The 13,588-nt window shown below is 49.6% G+C and overlaps 1 protein-coding gene across 3 annotated transcripts in view; it reads right to left on the bottom strand.

Annotated features, from left to right (window-relative positions):
- Positions 1-5,568: 5,568 nt before the first annotated feature.
- Positions 5,569-13,588, bottom strand: part of tekt3 (tektin 3) — a 39,478-nt gene continuing 31,458 nt past the window's right edge. For all 3 annotated transcript variants that reach the window (XM_018745461.2, XM_018745462.2, XM_018745463.2), the window contains 7 exons: positions 12,333-12,938; positions 11,734-11,817; positions 11,574-11,644; positions 11,281-11,424; positions 10,735-10,957; positions 8,480-8,634; positions 5,569-7,807 (listed from right to left, as the gene is read on the bottom strand). In XM_018745461.2, the coding sequence (XP_018600977.2) occupies positions 7,591-7,807; positions 8,480-8,634; positions 10,735-10,957; positions 11,281-11,424; positions 11,574-11,644; positions 11,734-11,817; positions 12,333-12,905 (1,467 nt within the window). In that variant the 5' untranslated portion in view covers positions 12,906-12,938 and the 3' untranslated portion in view covers positions 5,569-7,590. The remainder of the gene's footprint in view (positions 7,808-8,479; positions 8,635-10,734; positions 10,958-11,280; positions 11,425-11,573; positions 11,645-11,733; positions 11,818-12,332; positions 12,939-13,588) is intronic.

Raw genomic sequence — 13,588 nt, 5'->3', positions numbered from 1 at the left:
CCCCCCTCGCTCACACTGCCCAGATGTGTCCCTATCGCCTGGTCTGTCGCCCTGCCCGGGATTTAAAGCGACAGCGCCCTTTCCCGGCTCACGCTGATGGATGGTGGTTGGGTGGTGATGGGGGTCACTCGGCCTGTGGATGACTGATGGATGGGCTGGGGGTGTTTGGGGCGCCAAACAGAACAGAGATGTGTGTGTGTGTGTGTTTCAGAGAGAGAGAGCCAGAAGCTTTGGGCACCTTTCGGTCGGATCGTGCCAAAGCATACAGGCGTGCTGCTAAGAGCTTGTCATCACACTTTAATCACATCTGACGCCCCCCCCCCCCCCCACACACACACACACACACACACACACACACACACAGACACACACTGCCGCTCAGTGTAACTGAAAACGTCTCGCATGGAGCCTCCGCGTCACCCACTGACTGTGCTTACACCGAGTTCTGAGCAGCTCCCCTGCACACACTCCTGTCCACTAGTAAAACTTTAAATGGAAATAACAGCAAAACGCTTCTGAGGGTTTGGTTACGAATATCTTTTATATTTCTATGGGTCCAGGTCAGCAGATGGAGCAGTGGTTAGGACATCTGCTGTTGGACTTGGGTTCAAATCCCCCCCGCTCCTGCTGGTTCTTACCCTGAACTGCTGCAGTAAGAATTACCCAGGTGTGTAAGTGGCTAAACGGTCGCTGACAGCAAAACGCTGCAAGCGAGTTGGGGAAAAGCGAGAGCTTTATGAACGAGTGCGAGATCACGATACAGGAAGTGCGTGAAAATCGTGAGCGTCTATTTTCGGACCTTTTCCGACGGCCGTTTACGAAGCCCTTTGTGACGCGCCGGACTCGCTGTCGATGCTTCGCGAAGAACGAGCGGAAACACCGGCGTCTTCATCGTACCGCCCCGCCCGGACATCGCAGCCCGTCTCCCTCGGCCCCCTTTCACGAGTGGCTTGCGTTTCCTGCCGTTTCCCCGGAGACCGCTTTTGTAAATAAATGCGTCGAAAAGCAGAACCAAATCCTCCATTAATCCCACGCTGTGAGTCAGCAAGGGGGAAGCCAGCCAGCTATGTTTAGAACACCGCCGAGCCCCCGCAACCTCCGTGCCGCCCAGGGTTCCCGACTCGCTGCCGACCGGATCGGATCGCATCCGTCACGCGGGCCACGTGCCTCACGATTAGTCGCCGCGAACCACGATGCTGTGAGGTTGAGGCCTAGGGTGGCCCGGAGGTTCCGATCGCAGGATACAGGTGTATCCAACGCAATGAATGAGCCACGCGGGAGGTTACCGGCGAGGGCCGCGCATTCGGTCGTGCGTTCGACTCTTTCTCAACTTCGATTCATTTCCATAGAGCGCTCTTCTCACCAGAGTGACGCGGAGCACTGAACAAGGATGTAAAGTTGAATAAGATTACCGAATATGGTATAAAGTTACAGATGTAACGCGCATAATTGACGACGGAGTGAAGGAACGAATTAGAGCGCTCGGTACGCGTGGAGCTTGCGTGTTCTCCCCGTGTTCGCGTGGGTTTCCTCCCATTTCCTCCCACGCGTGTCTCGGGTCGACTGGTACCTCCAAATCGCCCGTCGCGCGCGCGTTGTATTGCTCGGCCGTATAAATGGATGTCTGACCGAAGGAAGTCAACGTGGTCGAAAAGCATCAGCGAAATACTAGTAAATGATCACTTTACGTAACTAGAAAGAAAAGCATCAGCTAAATGAGTACATGGTAAACACACACACACACACACACACACACACACACACACTGTCTGAAACCGCTAGTCTCAAGTGGGGTCGTGGCGAACCAGAGCTTAACCTGGCAACATAGGGCGCAAGGCTGTAGGGGGAGGGGACACACCCAGGACGGGACGCCAGTCCGTCGCAAGGCACCCCAAGCGGGACTCGAACCCCAGACCCACTGGATAGCAGGACCCGCGCCCCCCCGCTTTGGACAAATAACTAAGAGCATATATGCAACAGAGGAGGAGGGTCTGTCAGGAATTGCCCCAGGAAGGAAGCGAGGAGTTTCATTTCACTGTAATACCCAGTGACAATTAAATAACGATGATGAGTCCATTTAAAACACATTCCTCAGTTCGGGGAAGGGTCACGCGCCACTGCGGCTGGTTCCCATGGCGATTAACACTTGGCCGGAGAGCAAACCGCCCACCGGCACGTCAGCACTGACAGGCCTTTGTTTGACCGCCTTGCTTGTTTGCTGTGTTACGAGTGCCCGCTGGGGTTGTTAGGTCGGGGGCACGAGGGGGTGCGGGGTTCGAAGAAAGCTCAAGGTTCGCATCCCGGGGTCCGGGCGGGATCTGCCTCGGCCGCCTTCCCGAAACGGACCGAGACGCACGGCGTCGAGCCGAACGAACGCAGCCGCCGCTTGCGCCGCAATCCGCGTCAGTTTTTAAAGAGATCTTCGCTAAGACGCCTCGGCGAGTCCGCGAAGGCCTCAGAGGGTCCGCGCTCAGCGTGGAAGATGGCGGTCCATCCAGCCCCCCGACCCCGAAACGTACCCTGCTGCAGAAAGCCTCCTCATCTCGGGCAAAGCAGCATACGAGCGATCGCTGTTCTTTGGTTACGTAGCGAAGGTATAAAAGGCTTCGTGCGGAGGATGCGGAGCATTAGGGGTCCTTGCAAGAGGAGCCCTGTCTGTTTTTACAGCTTCAGTAAGTGGCCATTACCACGGCTCATGGGATTCTCCGAGTCGGGGCTCCACGAGGCAGCACGCTTGTAAAGCGAGAACTGCTTCTTCATATAATTTGAAGCGCTGCCAAGAGGAACTCTTACCGTAGTACAGGGGCTGATGGCAGTCTGAAAGGGAAAACTCTTAATACTGCATCGCTCTCTTCCGAAGCAAAATGTCGACTGTTATGTTCCATCAGCGTTTTCCCTGAAAAAGACAATCGCGGTACGAGGTACATTTCCGGAAAACTTCACCTGCCCTCAAAGATCCAAAAACCTAGGAAATCTATAAGGAGATCGGAGGAGGAGGAGCAGGTCGTCGGCATCGTCTGCATCGCCTGCATCGCCCAGTTTCATAAATATATTAATAAATGAATTAAGACATTTTTTGTCTCGTGATCTTTACGCGTCTCAGTTGTACATTACATTATCTGAAGCGCTCCTCCCATACGGGGTCGCGGGGAGCCGGAGCCTAAGCCGGCAGCACAGGGGGAGGGGACACACCCAGGACGGGACGCCAGTCCGTCGCAAGGCACCCCAAGCGGGACTTGAACCCCAGACCCCCCGGAGATTAGGACCCAGTCCAACCCACCGCACACCCCCCCCCCATCTCAGTTGTTATATAGAAAATTTCAGTTTTCTGTAATACAAAGCCTGGAGAAAAAAATCATTAATTGTTCATTGAAATTTTGCGGTTTGCTTCATACGTTTCCTGTGGTGCTGGTATTTTTAATTTTTCTTTTAAAAAAAAAAAAAAAAAAAAAAAAAAATCTCCAAATCCAGGGCGCGTCTTACAATCAATGGTGTTGTGGAATGCAGTAAACGTGGAATTTCTTCCTAATTATGTCTTCGTATATGTGACACTTTTGGCCGACGTGACTTACAGCGCGAGGTCTGCGTACTCACCTACTTACAGTGATTTACCCATCCGTACGCTGGACGGCTCGAACCACCACGCCGCCTGCTGCCCACCGAGTGGGATGTGCCACAGGTTTCCAGTACAGGTTTGTTAACAAGGAGAAAAAGGGGGAGACGGGGAGAAATGTCTCAGCCGCTGTGTGTCCTGCGGTAAGTCTGATTACCAGGTGGTGAAAGAAGTGTCCCATGATGGGGGGGAAACAATGCAAAGCCTGTCTCTTGAACAGCCAGGCCAGGAATGTGCTTCAGCTGAGTTAGGGGGTTAGGGGGCGTAGACCCTCCACCTCTGTCAGCCTCAGACGGGACAGGCTGAACTTTGCTCTTGAAAAAGACACATGGGCACAAAGTTGGGCTGACGATGCAGCACATATAGACACCCCATGAGCCCCGGTCAGCTGATGCCGAGGGAGCCCACGCGGAGAAGAGTCAGCTGCGCTGTTGATGTCACTCTTCGAAGCTCGCGACGCAGCGGAACGGAAGGGGAAGCTGCCGATAGTTGGTCTTGCCCGATCGTCTTGGGCAAACGTTGCCGTTTTAAGCAAACATTTTGGTATGCGGACAGGAGTGCGGGTGTGCGACGCCGTATCAGGCGCGGCAGATCGGAGGTTATCTGGCAGGAATTCCTTGACGACGAGACACCCCTGTGGGCCGCTGGAAGCGGAGTGGGGAAACAAAGTGTTCTGTGTCCTGGCCCAGTGTGCTGGAAAAGCTGGGAGAAACAGCGCGCACACACACACACACACACACACAACACGCCTTGCATCACCAGCTCCACCCTGAGGAGGTCAATCCACGTTCACTTAGGCCTACAACTCCGCACGCTCCTTTATGCCATTCTTAAAGATGGTTAAGGCACCATTCGCAGCTGGGAGATTCTTACAAAACCAGAAGCAAACAACCGGAACTCAGGCGACTCGGCAGCCTGACATGTGGTGAGGTGCTGAGTCCTCTGGAATGACGACAGCAGTCTCGAGCGAAGACCTCCTCTAGGTCTTGAAGGTACAACCCTGGGCTTTGGCATTTTCCAGTTTGAGCAGATAAAAATCAACTTAAATTGCATTAAGACGACCGCTGGCCTGCACACACTTCCAAGAGAGGAGGCTCTGTGGTGTACAGTTACGTTTTACATCACAGTACATCTTACTTCAGGTGTGCTAAGGCCTAGTGAGGAAGCTCTTGGTGCTGCGGGTGGCACTGTGGTGAGACACCAGTGGGGTTGAATCCCACCTCTTGCTGTCGTACCGTTGACCCTGAAGTAATACAGTAAAAATTATCCAGCTGTATAAATGAGTAAATCACTGTACGTAGCACAGCAAACACACGGAAAATTAAAAGCGGCTTTGGAGAAACGCATCAACTAAATGAAAACAGACAGTAAAATTTGCTGTGGTCTTCTGCGAGTGTGACCACTTACATTGCCATTATGAGTTATGCTGATAGGGTGGCTTCTGAGGAAACATCTGCGAAACCAGGATGCTAAGTGCCATCATGGTAGAAGAAAGGGACACCGCCGTGAAGACGACTTGCGGGGGTTCTAATCACAGGTCTTCAGTCAATGCAATAAGTACACAGGGTCTCTTCAAAGTGACCATATCTTGCAGGGAATAACAACACACAGGCTGAGGTCACTGGTCCCGACGAGCCGGAGCTGAACCCGGCGACACAGGGCGGAGGGGGAGGGGACACACCCAGGACAGGATGCCAGTCCATCACAAGGCACCCCAAGCGGGACTCAAACCCCAGATCCACCAGAGAGCAGGACCCAGCCAAGCCTGCTGCACCACCACATCCCCCAGGAAATAACAGCAGCAATAAAATGTTCTAGACCCACCAGAAGTTTCACGAGCACAGGGCCTCTTGATTCCCACCCCTTCAGCTTTACCAGCCTTCAATATGCAGTCGTCACCTGCTTCAATATTAACTGCTTTATTGATTCATTCGTGTGCAGATGCTTCTGACCACAGCAAAGAATATAAAAAGCACATTTGACAAGTGCAAAGAGTGAGTTTTTCGTAAGGTCGGACACAGGTGCAATACACTATCATCTAACCTGTTTACCCGTCAATTAAGACATTTACGGGGTTCTCATCTTGCGGAAGGAAAGACTCTCAGCATGTGACTTGCACATACTTGTGTGAAGGGAAAACGGCGTCGTTGGCCAGATCCACAAACAGGTCGATCAGACTTGGGACTTGGGCCTTAAGTGCGCAAGACAAGCTGATCTTCGTTTGGACTCGATGTTGACCTTCTCCTGGGATATCTCCTTCTACTTTCTGTTTGTGTGACCACTGAAGCCTTTTTGTCCCAAGATGAATTCTTCGGTTCGAAGGACCCAAGATTGAGTCAGTCCTATCAAAAGCAAACAGAAGCCCACAGTCCAGAGGATGGACCCCACTGTATCTGGGACGATACCGCGGAGAGCTCGGACCAACACTAACACTTCACCAGTCTTAATCAAACCAAAGAAAACACATTTCCAGTTATCGCAGTAGACAACGTGCACTCTTTCGAGCCAATACGGTACCTCGATTTTTTTAGCACGTCTACCGAGGACACATCCAGGTTTGTTTTGTTAGAATTACAAGAAAATATACTTTGTGCGGAGCCCTTATGGCTCAGTGTCATACGGTTGTGGGTCAAAGTCCAGAACCAGATCGGTCTGAAGTTTCCACATCCCTACATGTCAGGGTGGGTTTCCTTCCACCGTCCACTGACGCGCTGTCCAGATGAACTGTTGATAGGAACTTGTCCACCGTGTGACACGGTGAAACCGCGTGTGGGTGTACAAATGGGAGCAGTGGAATAGCATCCCATCATGAGCACTCTTTGCATTCCCAGAACAGGCCCCAGATCAGTTAACCAGTAGTGTTTGTTGACAGTTCAGCCTCAGCTCTTCTCAACAGAATGAGTTGATCAAACTTTAATCTGCATCTAATGAATGACCTTTGCCCTTTTGGGGTTACTGGACCATTTCCATCCTCTTCCAAGAAAGCTCAAGAAGAGCCTCTGCATCCCTCTGAGATTGCGACAGCTGAGAAATCATGCTTTGTCCTCGTTTTGCAACCAGCACTGGACAAACAATTTGTTTTGTCAATTTTTTTCAACTGTCTCCACAGGGATTTGCTGGAATGAGGGTTTTTCAAGAGATAGGTCTTCGCGAATGTCAACGGAGACCGATGAGCTGGAGATCACTCATTAACCTTCTGGAGTAGGGACCTTTACCCAAGTCGTTAACCATTCAAACAGTCAAGCTCTAGTTCTACAGAAGAGCTCAAGTAGCCTGCGTATACTGCCGCCCCTCCCCCAGATATGTAAAAGGGAAATTTAAAGGGTACCACTGATGGCTCCAATAAACAAACTCAGGGAGAGGATTTGGTGTGTCTGCAATTACTTGGCTGCATTGTGTGTTTGTACAGCCAAAGTAATCAGATCCACATTTCTTGCATTCATATAGAAAGGGCAGAATGCTTAGTTTACATACTAGCCTCTGTCTTAGTGTCGAGTGAGCAACAAAACAATAATAATGATTATGTGCCTTGGAAATGGCCTTTAAAAACCCCCCTAGTTGTGCACAGTGGAGAATTTTTCAGTTATTCACTGAGTTATCTGTGCTTTTTGAATATATGGACATGTACATTGAGATGGTGTCTTTTAAAAGCTGCCATGATTTTTTAAATAAATATGCACATAATTAGGGTGCTTCAACCAATTACTTTACACATAGGTGGGGAAGTGAGTCCACGGGGTCCTCCTGGTACCTGTACCGTTGGGCACTATTTCCCAGGAGCTCCTACTGCATATCAGTCAGTTTTTCCTCTCAGTCCATGCCCACTTCATGCATATTCAACAAGATTTCCACTCTATGTATTCTCATTCAAGCGGTTGTCTCACTTCATCTGAAACCCCCAGATGCCCCACCCTCAGGGTGTAGCCCAGTGATGCTCCTCCCACCCTATTTGTGGTCCAGCAGATGCTCTCCAATCTTTACGTGTAGCCGAGCAGGCGTGGGGAGCTGGGGAAGGTCTTTCTCATGCCCATGCACTTCTCCTGGTCCAGGAACAGCGAGTTGGCCTTGATGGACAAGTCATGTTCCAGTGCTGCCTTGGTCTTGACCAGCGACTGAAGGGTGCCCTCAGCCACTTGCAGCCTCTCCCTCAGCTGGGCGACAGTGTCCTCGATCTCCCTCACCTCGCTCACGAGCCTGCCAGGAGAGATGTCAAAGATGGACATGTGTTGCCATCAAAGGTCTTTAAAGACCCCCTTTAAAGCCTTGTGGACACATCTGTCACACCTTTGACCCGAGTGTCACCACCGAAACGGAACAGCTTTTCAAACCAACAAAATTGCTCTTATCCGACGTGACAAAAACATAAAACAATGTCGCCTCAGTACGAAAGGACATCCCAGCCCAGCCACGGCACATGATACATCCTGTCTAGCCTGTAGGCTACGGTGCAGAATAACATTCTCACAGTTTAGCTGAAGCAATAGCAATTACTTATCGCAACAATAATAACAGCTGAGTGTCGAAGCGCGTTCATGACGCAGTCGCAAACCGGAATAACGAAAAGAGCGTGAGAATCGAGCATTTCACAAACAGGTGAAAGAAGCAAAACGCCAGTTTCAGTGCTCCTGCTATATATACACAAATATCATCAAAAAATATTGAGTCGTCACTCTTCTGGTAAGGTTACCCCACGATAGACTGGCGTACATCTAGGGTGTACCCCTCCTAGTCTAGCACCATGTGCTTCCAAGATAGGTTCTGAACCATTGCGACCTTGACTTGGATAAGTGGTTTATGACAGTGAGTGAGCGTGTGAGTCTTCCGGCAATGTTGAAGGTGCCCACAGAAGCTCTCGAAGGATCCTACCTGTGGTGGGGGTTGTCACGGCACAGCTCCACGTTAGGCCTGCGCGTCCGCTCCTCCAGCCTGGTCTGGGCCACTTTGAGCGGACTCTCCTTTTCCCGAATGGCCTTCTTCAGTGCCTCAATCAGCGTCTCCGTTTGGAAGATCTCCTGGAGGGTCTAAGTATTGAGAATGGAGGGCATGGAGCACAAGGTTCTCCAAGGTTCTCGGTGGCACCGTGAGGAGAAGGGGGTAGGGGGCTTTTTGCTCACAGTGGGACTGCTGGGGTATTTCTAACCCCATTTTTCTTTTGCAAAGCACCTTTCCCAACATGTTGCATCTTAATATTTAACATGGAAAAGTTCCAAAATACAGAATGGCATGCGACAAGCATCATTAAGACAAATTCTGCAAAAATATTTGGGTAAAGCCAAAAATAAGCATCTTGCAAATAGAGCAAGTGGTGGCTGGTGGGTATTTTAGTGATCGACGGGGTTGAATCACTTTTGTTTACCTTTAAGAACAATGAAAAACATAAATTAGCACGGTAAATATGCAGTTTGAAGGAACTAAGTAATTGCAGGTTGTTCTGAATGAGGGCATTGGTTATGAAAACAAAAAAAGAATGTAATATAGCAAGGTTATGTTTCTGTCCTAACATTCCAGTGGGACATTAAATAGCAGCTGATCCATCTGTAACCCAGAGGATAGCGATGTAAGATAACTACTTTGCACTGATGACGTGCCATCTCAGAGTTTAGCAACTGTAAAGTAATATCTTGGGTAAAGCGATCCTAGGAGTGCCGAAATCACAGCTATCTCATAGATGCACTTTGCCGAGAATTCATTAAGGGTAATCGCGCACCAGACGCAACCAGTTAACCATAATTCAGGCTCTTTTTAAAAGATGGATTTGAACTCTACTTGGCTGGACAGGGACTCAATGGAGGTGTTGCTTTCTTAAGGTAGTTGCGGTACTGTGACAGCTGCGTTGTATCATCTCAAGGGACTTTGCTCCGTTTCGTCACTTCGAGTGCCTTTTTTTCTCAATATTCACATTACATTTATTTATTTAACATACACACGGGAGCACTCGGACACACACACTTCCATTAGGCGTTACGCATAAACACCACGCATTGTGTCTCTTCCTCTATTTCTACTGAAACTAAGAACGAAATAAAAGATTGTTTGCCAGCCTTGGGGGGGGGCGGGTCCCATGCAGTTTTTTAAAGCAAAGGCATTCAAGTTATCTGGACCATTTATATTTATTTATTGCGTGGGCGCCCGAAAGCTATGTTGACACCAACGGTGTGAAACGACCATTCGCTGTGGGGCTCTTCCGTTTGCAGAGCAAATGCTCAGTGCTGAGAGGAGAAACTCAAACCGTGTTTGACTTTCCTTGTCCTCCAAATCAACATCTCTCACAGCATCTTGAAGCGATTTTTATTAGGAACGGCGTGCTCCGCATAAGAGCGAACTCGATACGATCCGCCGCTTCCAATTAGCCTCAGACAAGGGGTTAGTGTGCTCCACGTGTAAGCTGGCGGAACGAAAGCGCGGTCTATTTCTGGCCACCTTTCACCAGCTGCAAGAGGGCCTACTTAATGGCAAATTCGGTTTGTGACAGGCGTGTTTCTTGCCTTACACAATTATGGTTCTACAATTGCGTTTATTCCCTGTATCACTTCCAACCCACTATGTGAGCAGATTTTACATGCAGGATTGCAGACCAGCCAACTCCCATGCTGTTGTATGAGTACTCGCTTGACTCTATACCTTGTTTCACTCAAGGTGGAACTCTTGACCGCAGTTAAACCGATCACCATCAAGGGAAGTTGTTTGTACCGCAGTGTCATTGTTGGACATGGGGAAAAAAAAACATTTTCCATCCACTCTGAGTTCTACACTTTGGAGGAAACCTTCTGCTAATTCAATAAATGTACACTACATTACACATAATGTAAAATATTCTACAGGCTACAAGATAAGCAAAGGATCTGACCCTAATACCTACAGAACGTGACTGCTCCCTAGACCCCAGCAAAAGTACTATGCTGCTCCACCTTTAGCCTCTCACAAGGAGTCCAAAATCTAAAGTTTGCAGAGTCTTAATTTTAGCCCTAGTGTGGTAGAATGAGCTCCCTCTGTCCCTCACAGGTGCTGAATCCCTCCTTGCACTTAAAGACTAACAAGGGGAATAAGGGCAGCAAAAAGTAATGACTGCCGGTTTAAAGTGAAGCAGAACACAGTGGATTCCACCTCCACTGGAATATCACCTTTGCCAGGTGCGTCTGCATGTTGTTCTTTGCGTCAACAGTCTCGGAGATGCGTTTGGTGAACGCCACGTTGACAGTGTTGAACTGGCTCCACATGTCAGCAGAGGTGGAGTTCAGCAGGATTTCGATCTCGTCTCGGAGCTTGTGCGAAGACGCACGTTCACTCAGGGACCGCAGGATGTTGTTGTCTGTGAAGTTGGACCATGAGTCTGGGAGAGAGAGACTGGACACCAAAGAGAACTTGGTGGGGTCATTTCACCCATCAACATACATCATTGTCCATTATAAATATCAGTAACAGTGAACAATGTGGAAGAAAAACAAAGAAAAATGACCAAAAAAAAAATAACAGTAGTAGTAAGACAGTAGTTATGGCTATATACATATATATAATATTTTTGTATAATATCTAAGTCCTTTGCAATACAGTCAGGTGTCACCCACTGTATTTGCTTTCTTCTTGCCTCTGTCTCCTCAAGGTTCAAAAGCTTGAATTTCATCTCATCACCTGAGCCACTTTCTGCCAGGGTTGAGACCAAAACTCACGAGGGGTCCAGACGATCAATCCCCCTGTAGAAACCAATCCCATCCGACGTGTTCCTGAGCTGGTGGCATCGACTGTCGATTCTGTGAGCAGTCACCTTGTCGCTCACATCCTTCTCCAGATCATGCTGGATGGCTCTGTTGGACCTGACCAGGTCAAAGGAAATGTATGAGACTCAACCCATCCTCACCCTCTGGTGACGAGTTAATTTGGTCATTGGCATCCATATGAATCAACTTAGCCACATAGACCAAGGGTTACTCATTGGGTGTCGCTCTGTGGCACGCTGACTCACGCCAGCTGAGCGATGGCTCTGTCTAAGTGCCGCCTCATTCTTTCCTGACATGATCTGATGACCTCCACTTCCTGGAAAGACCAAAAAAACTGTAAATCCTAGAGCTGCCCGTGAGAGCACAAGCCTCACGCACACTGGACTCGAGGTCAGCATATCTAACCTTGAGGAGGTCTTTTTCCACGTTATCATGAACAAGATCGATGGACATCCTCTTCTCCCTGTGGTACAGGCATTCCCGAGCAACCTGTGGCAGGAAGATACCGGAATGAGTCAGTCCCTTTCTAAGGAAAAAACAATGACCTTAGAGAGCTGCATGGAGATATAACAGACCATCCAGCTATCTATGTATCTACGTTGTAGGTCGTTATGACTGTACAACTAGGATTCCGTGACAATAACTGCTTAGCAGTGTTTCTAAACATTTTGTCACCTGATCCTATTGTCATTCTATCCTGTTACCAGATCTTCAGCTGCACAGATATGGCATTGACTCTTACTTAAGTGGGACATGTAATATGTAGAGAGGGGGGATTTCACTCAAGCACCGTGTGGAACAGATGCTGCTAAAACTAAGTAAGCAGAAGGAGAGCTGAAGAAGCAACACTTGAGACAAGACGTTTGAGAAGGTACTGACTCACAAGAAAAGCTACAGATACCGTGATCTGATACCACAGGTCGCTGGGACCCTCTAAGTTCACCCCCCTCCCTCACTGCTTGAACCCCTAGGCCTGGACCACCCATGTCGTCTCTCCCGTGCACCTGCAGAGGCCCCTCGGTTTCTGCCAGCGCTCGCTCCAGCCTCCTCTTCGACTCATTGAGGGCGGCGGTCTCCGTCACCATGCTCTCAATTTCATGGTTCAGCTCCGAGCGCCAGAAGGCAATGTCGCTAATGCGCTCGCTCAAGTTCCTGCTGCTGGTCTCCTGGGTGCGTCGGGTAAGCTGCTCCTTGTCCTGGATGAGCCGCACCGTGTCCCACCGCAGACGCTCGGCGCTGTTGCGGGACGCCTCCGACTCACGGTACTTGCTCTGGTTGGACTTGTGCCAGTCCTCTGGGGAGTAGCGAGTGGAGAGCGCTGTCTGATTGGTTGGGTAGTGCGCGGTCTGGGCCCGCACCAGGTCCGAGGCAGCTCTCCGGATGGAGGCCAACGTGGGCATCACACCCAAGGTCCTGTAATAGGTGTTGGTCCTCCAAGGTTGGCTGCTGTTCAGGGTCAGGGCTAAGGTCGGCTGGTGATCTTTGTAGCTGGATGCCATGGTGGAGATGGCAGGTAGGAAGCTGCTGGTTTTAGGCCGAGCATACGTTGCCGTCATGGTTGATCCCAGCAACTCCATCCCTCGCTCCCCGAGTTCAGTCAACAGGGTCACCTGTAACAAGAAGAAGGAGTCATATGAGCTATGTCTTTTGTCATCACCTGCTCAGAGTGTGGTCGAGGGTTTCCTGCTCGCGTGAAAAGGAGCACGCCCAGTCTCTCTGCTTGCCAACCAAACGGGAAGTTGGGTCACGAGGAGCATCACGCTCAGTCTCCATGGTGGACAGTGCTGCAACGGGAGCAGGTCTCCTCCCCACGGACGTGCACCGAAACCTCAGCTCAACTCAAAACACTACATGAACATATTATCAGCAACAGAAATTGTTCCTCTTTCCCAGAACTTTTTTCCTGTGTTGATCATTTAAACTACATACAGCCAGAAAAAATGTAATGGAAACAGCTTAAGCATTTCCACATGTTGAAATGGTGTGGAAACCCATCGAGGGGCTCACATGAGAGAGGGAAATGATATTTATACATCTCGCAGTCACATTCCCACCAGAATGTCGCCCATAGCTTGATGCCACAAGACAAACTGCCAGGATACTGGAACCTGCTTTCTGCGCAGTTTCATTAACATGGGAATGATTTATCACTTTTAAAGTATGACAGGAAGTAATATTTTTTAACCTGTGTGCCAACATACAGTTTTTGCCCCCCCCCCCCCCCCATATTTCCACTTTTCAGCATTTTATTTTGCTCATT

Source organism: Scleropages formosus, chromosome 1 (assembly GCF_900964775.1).
Source record: "Scleropages formosus chromosome 1, fSclFor1.1, whole genome shotgun sequence".
Lineage (NCBI taxonomy): Eukaryota > Metazoa > Chordata > Actinopteri > Osteoglossiformes > Osteoglossidae > Scleropages > Scleropages formosus.
This window is presented reverse-complemented; position numbering and strand designations above follow the sequence as displayed.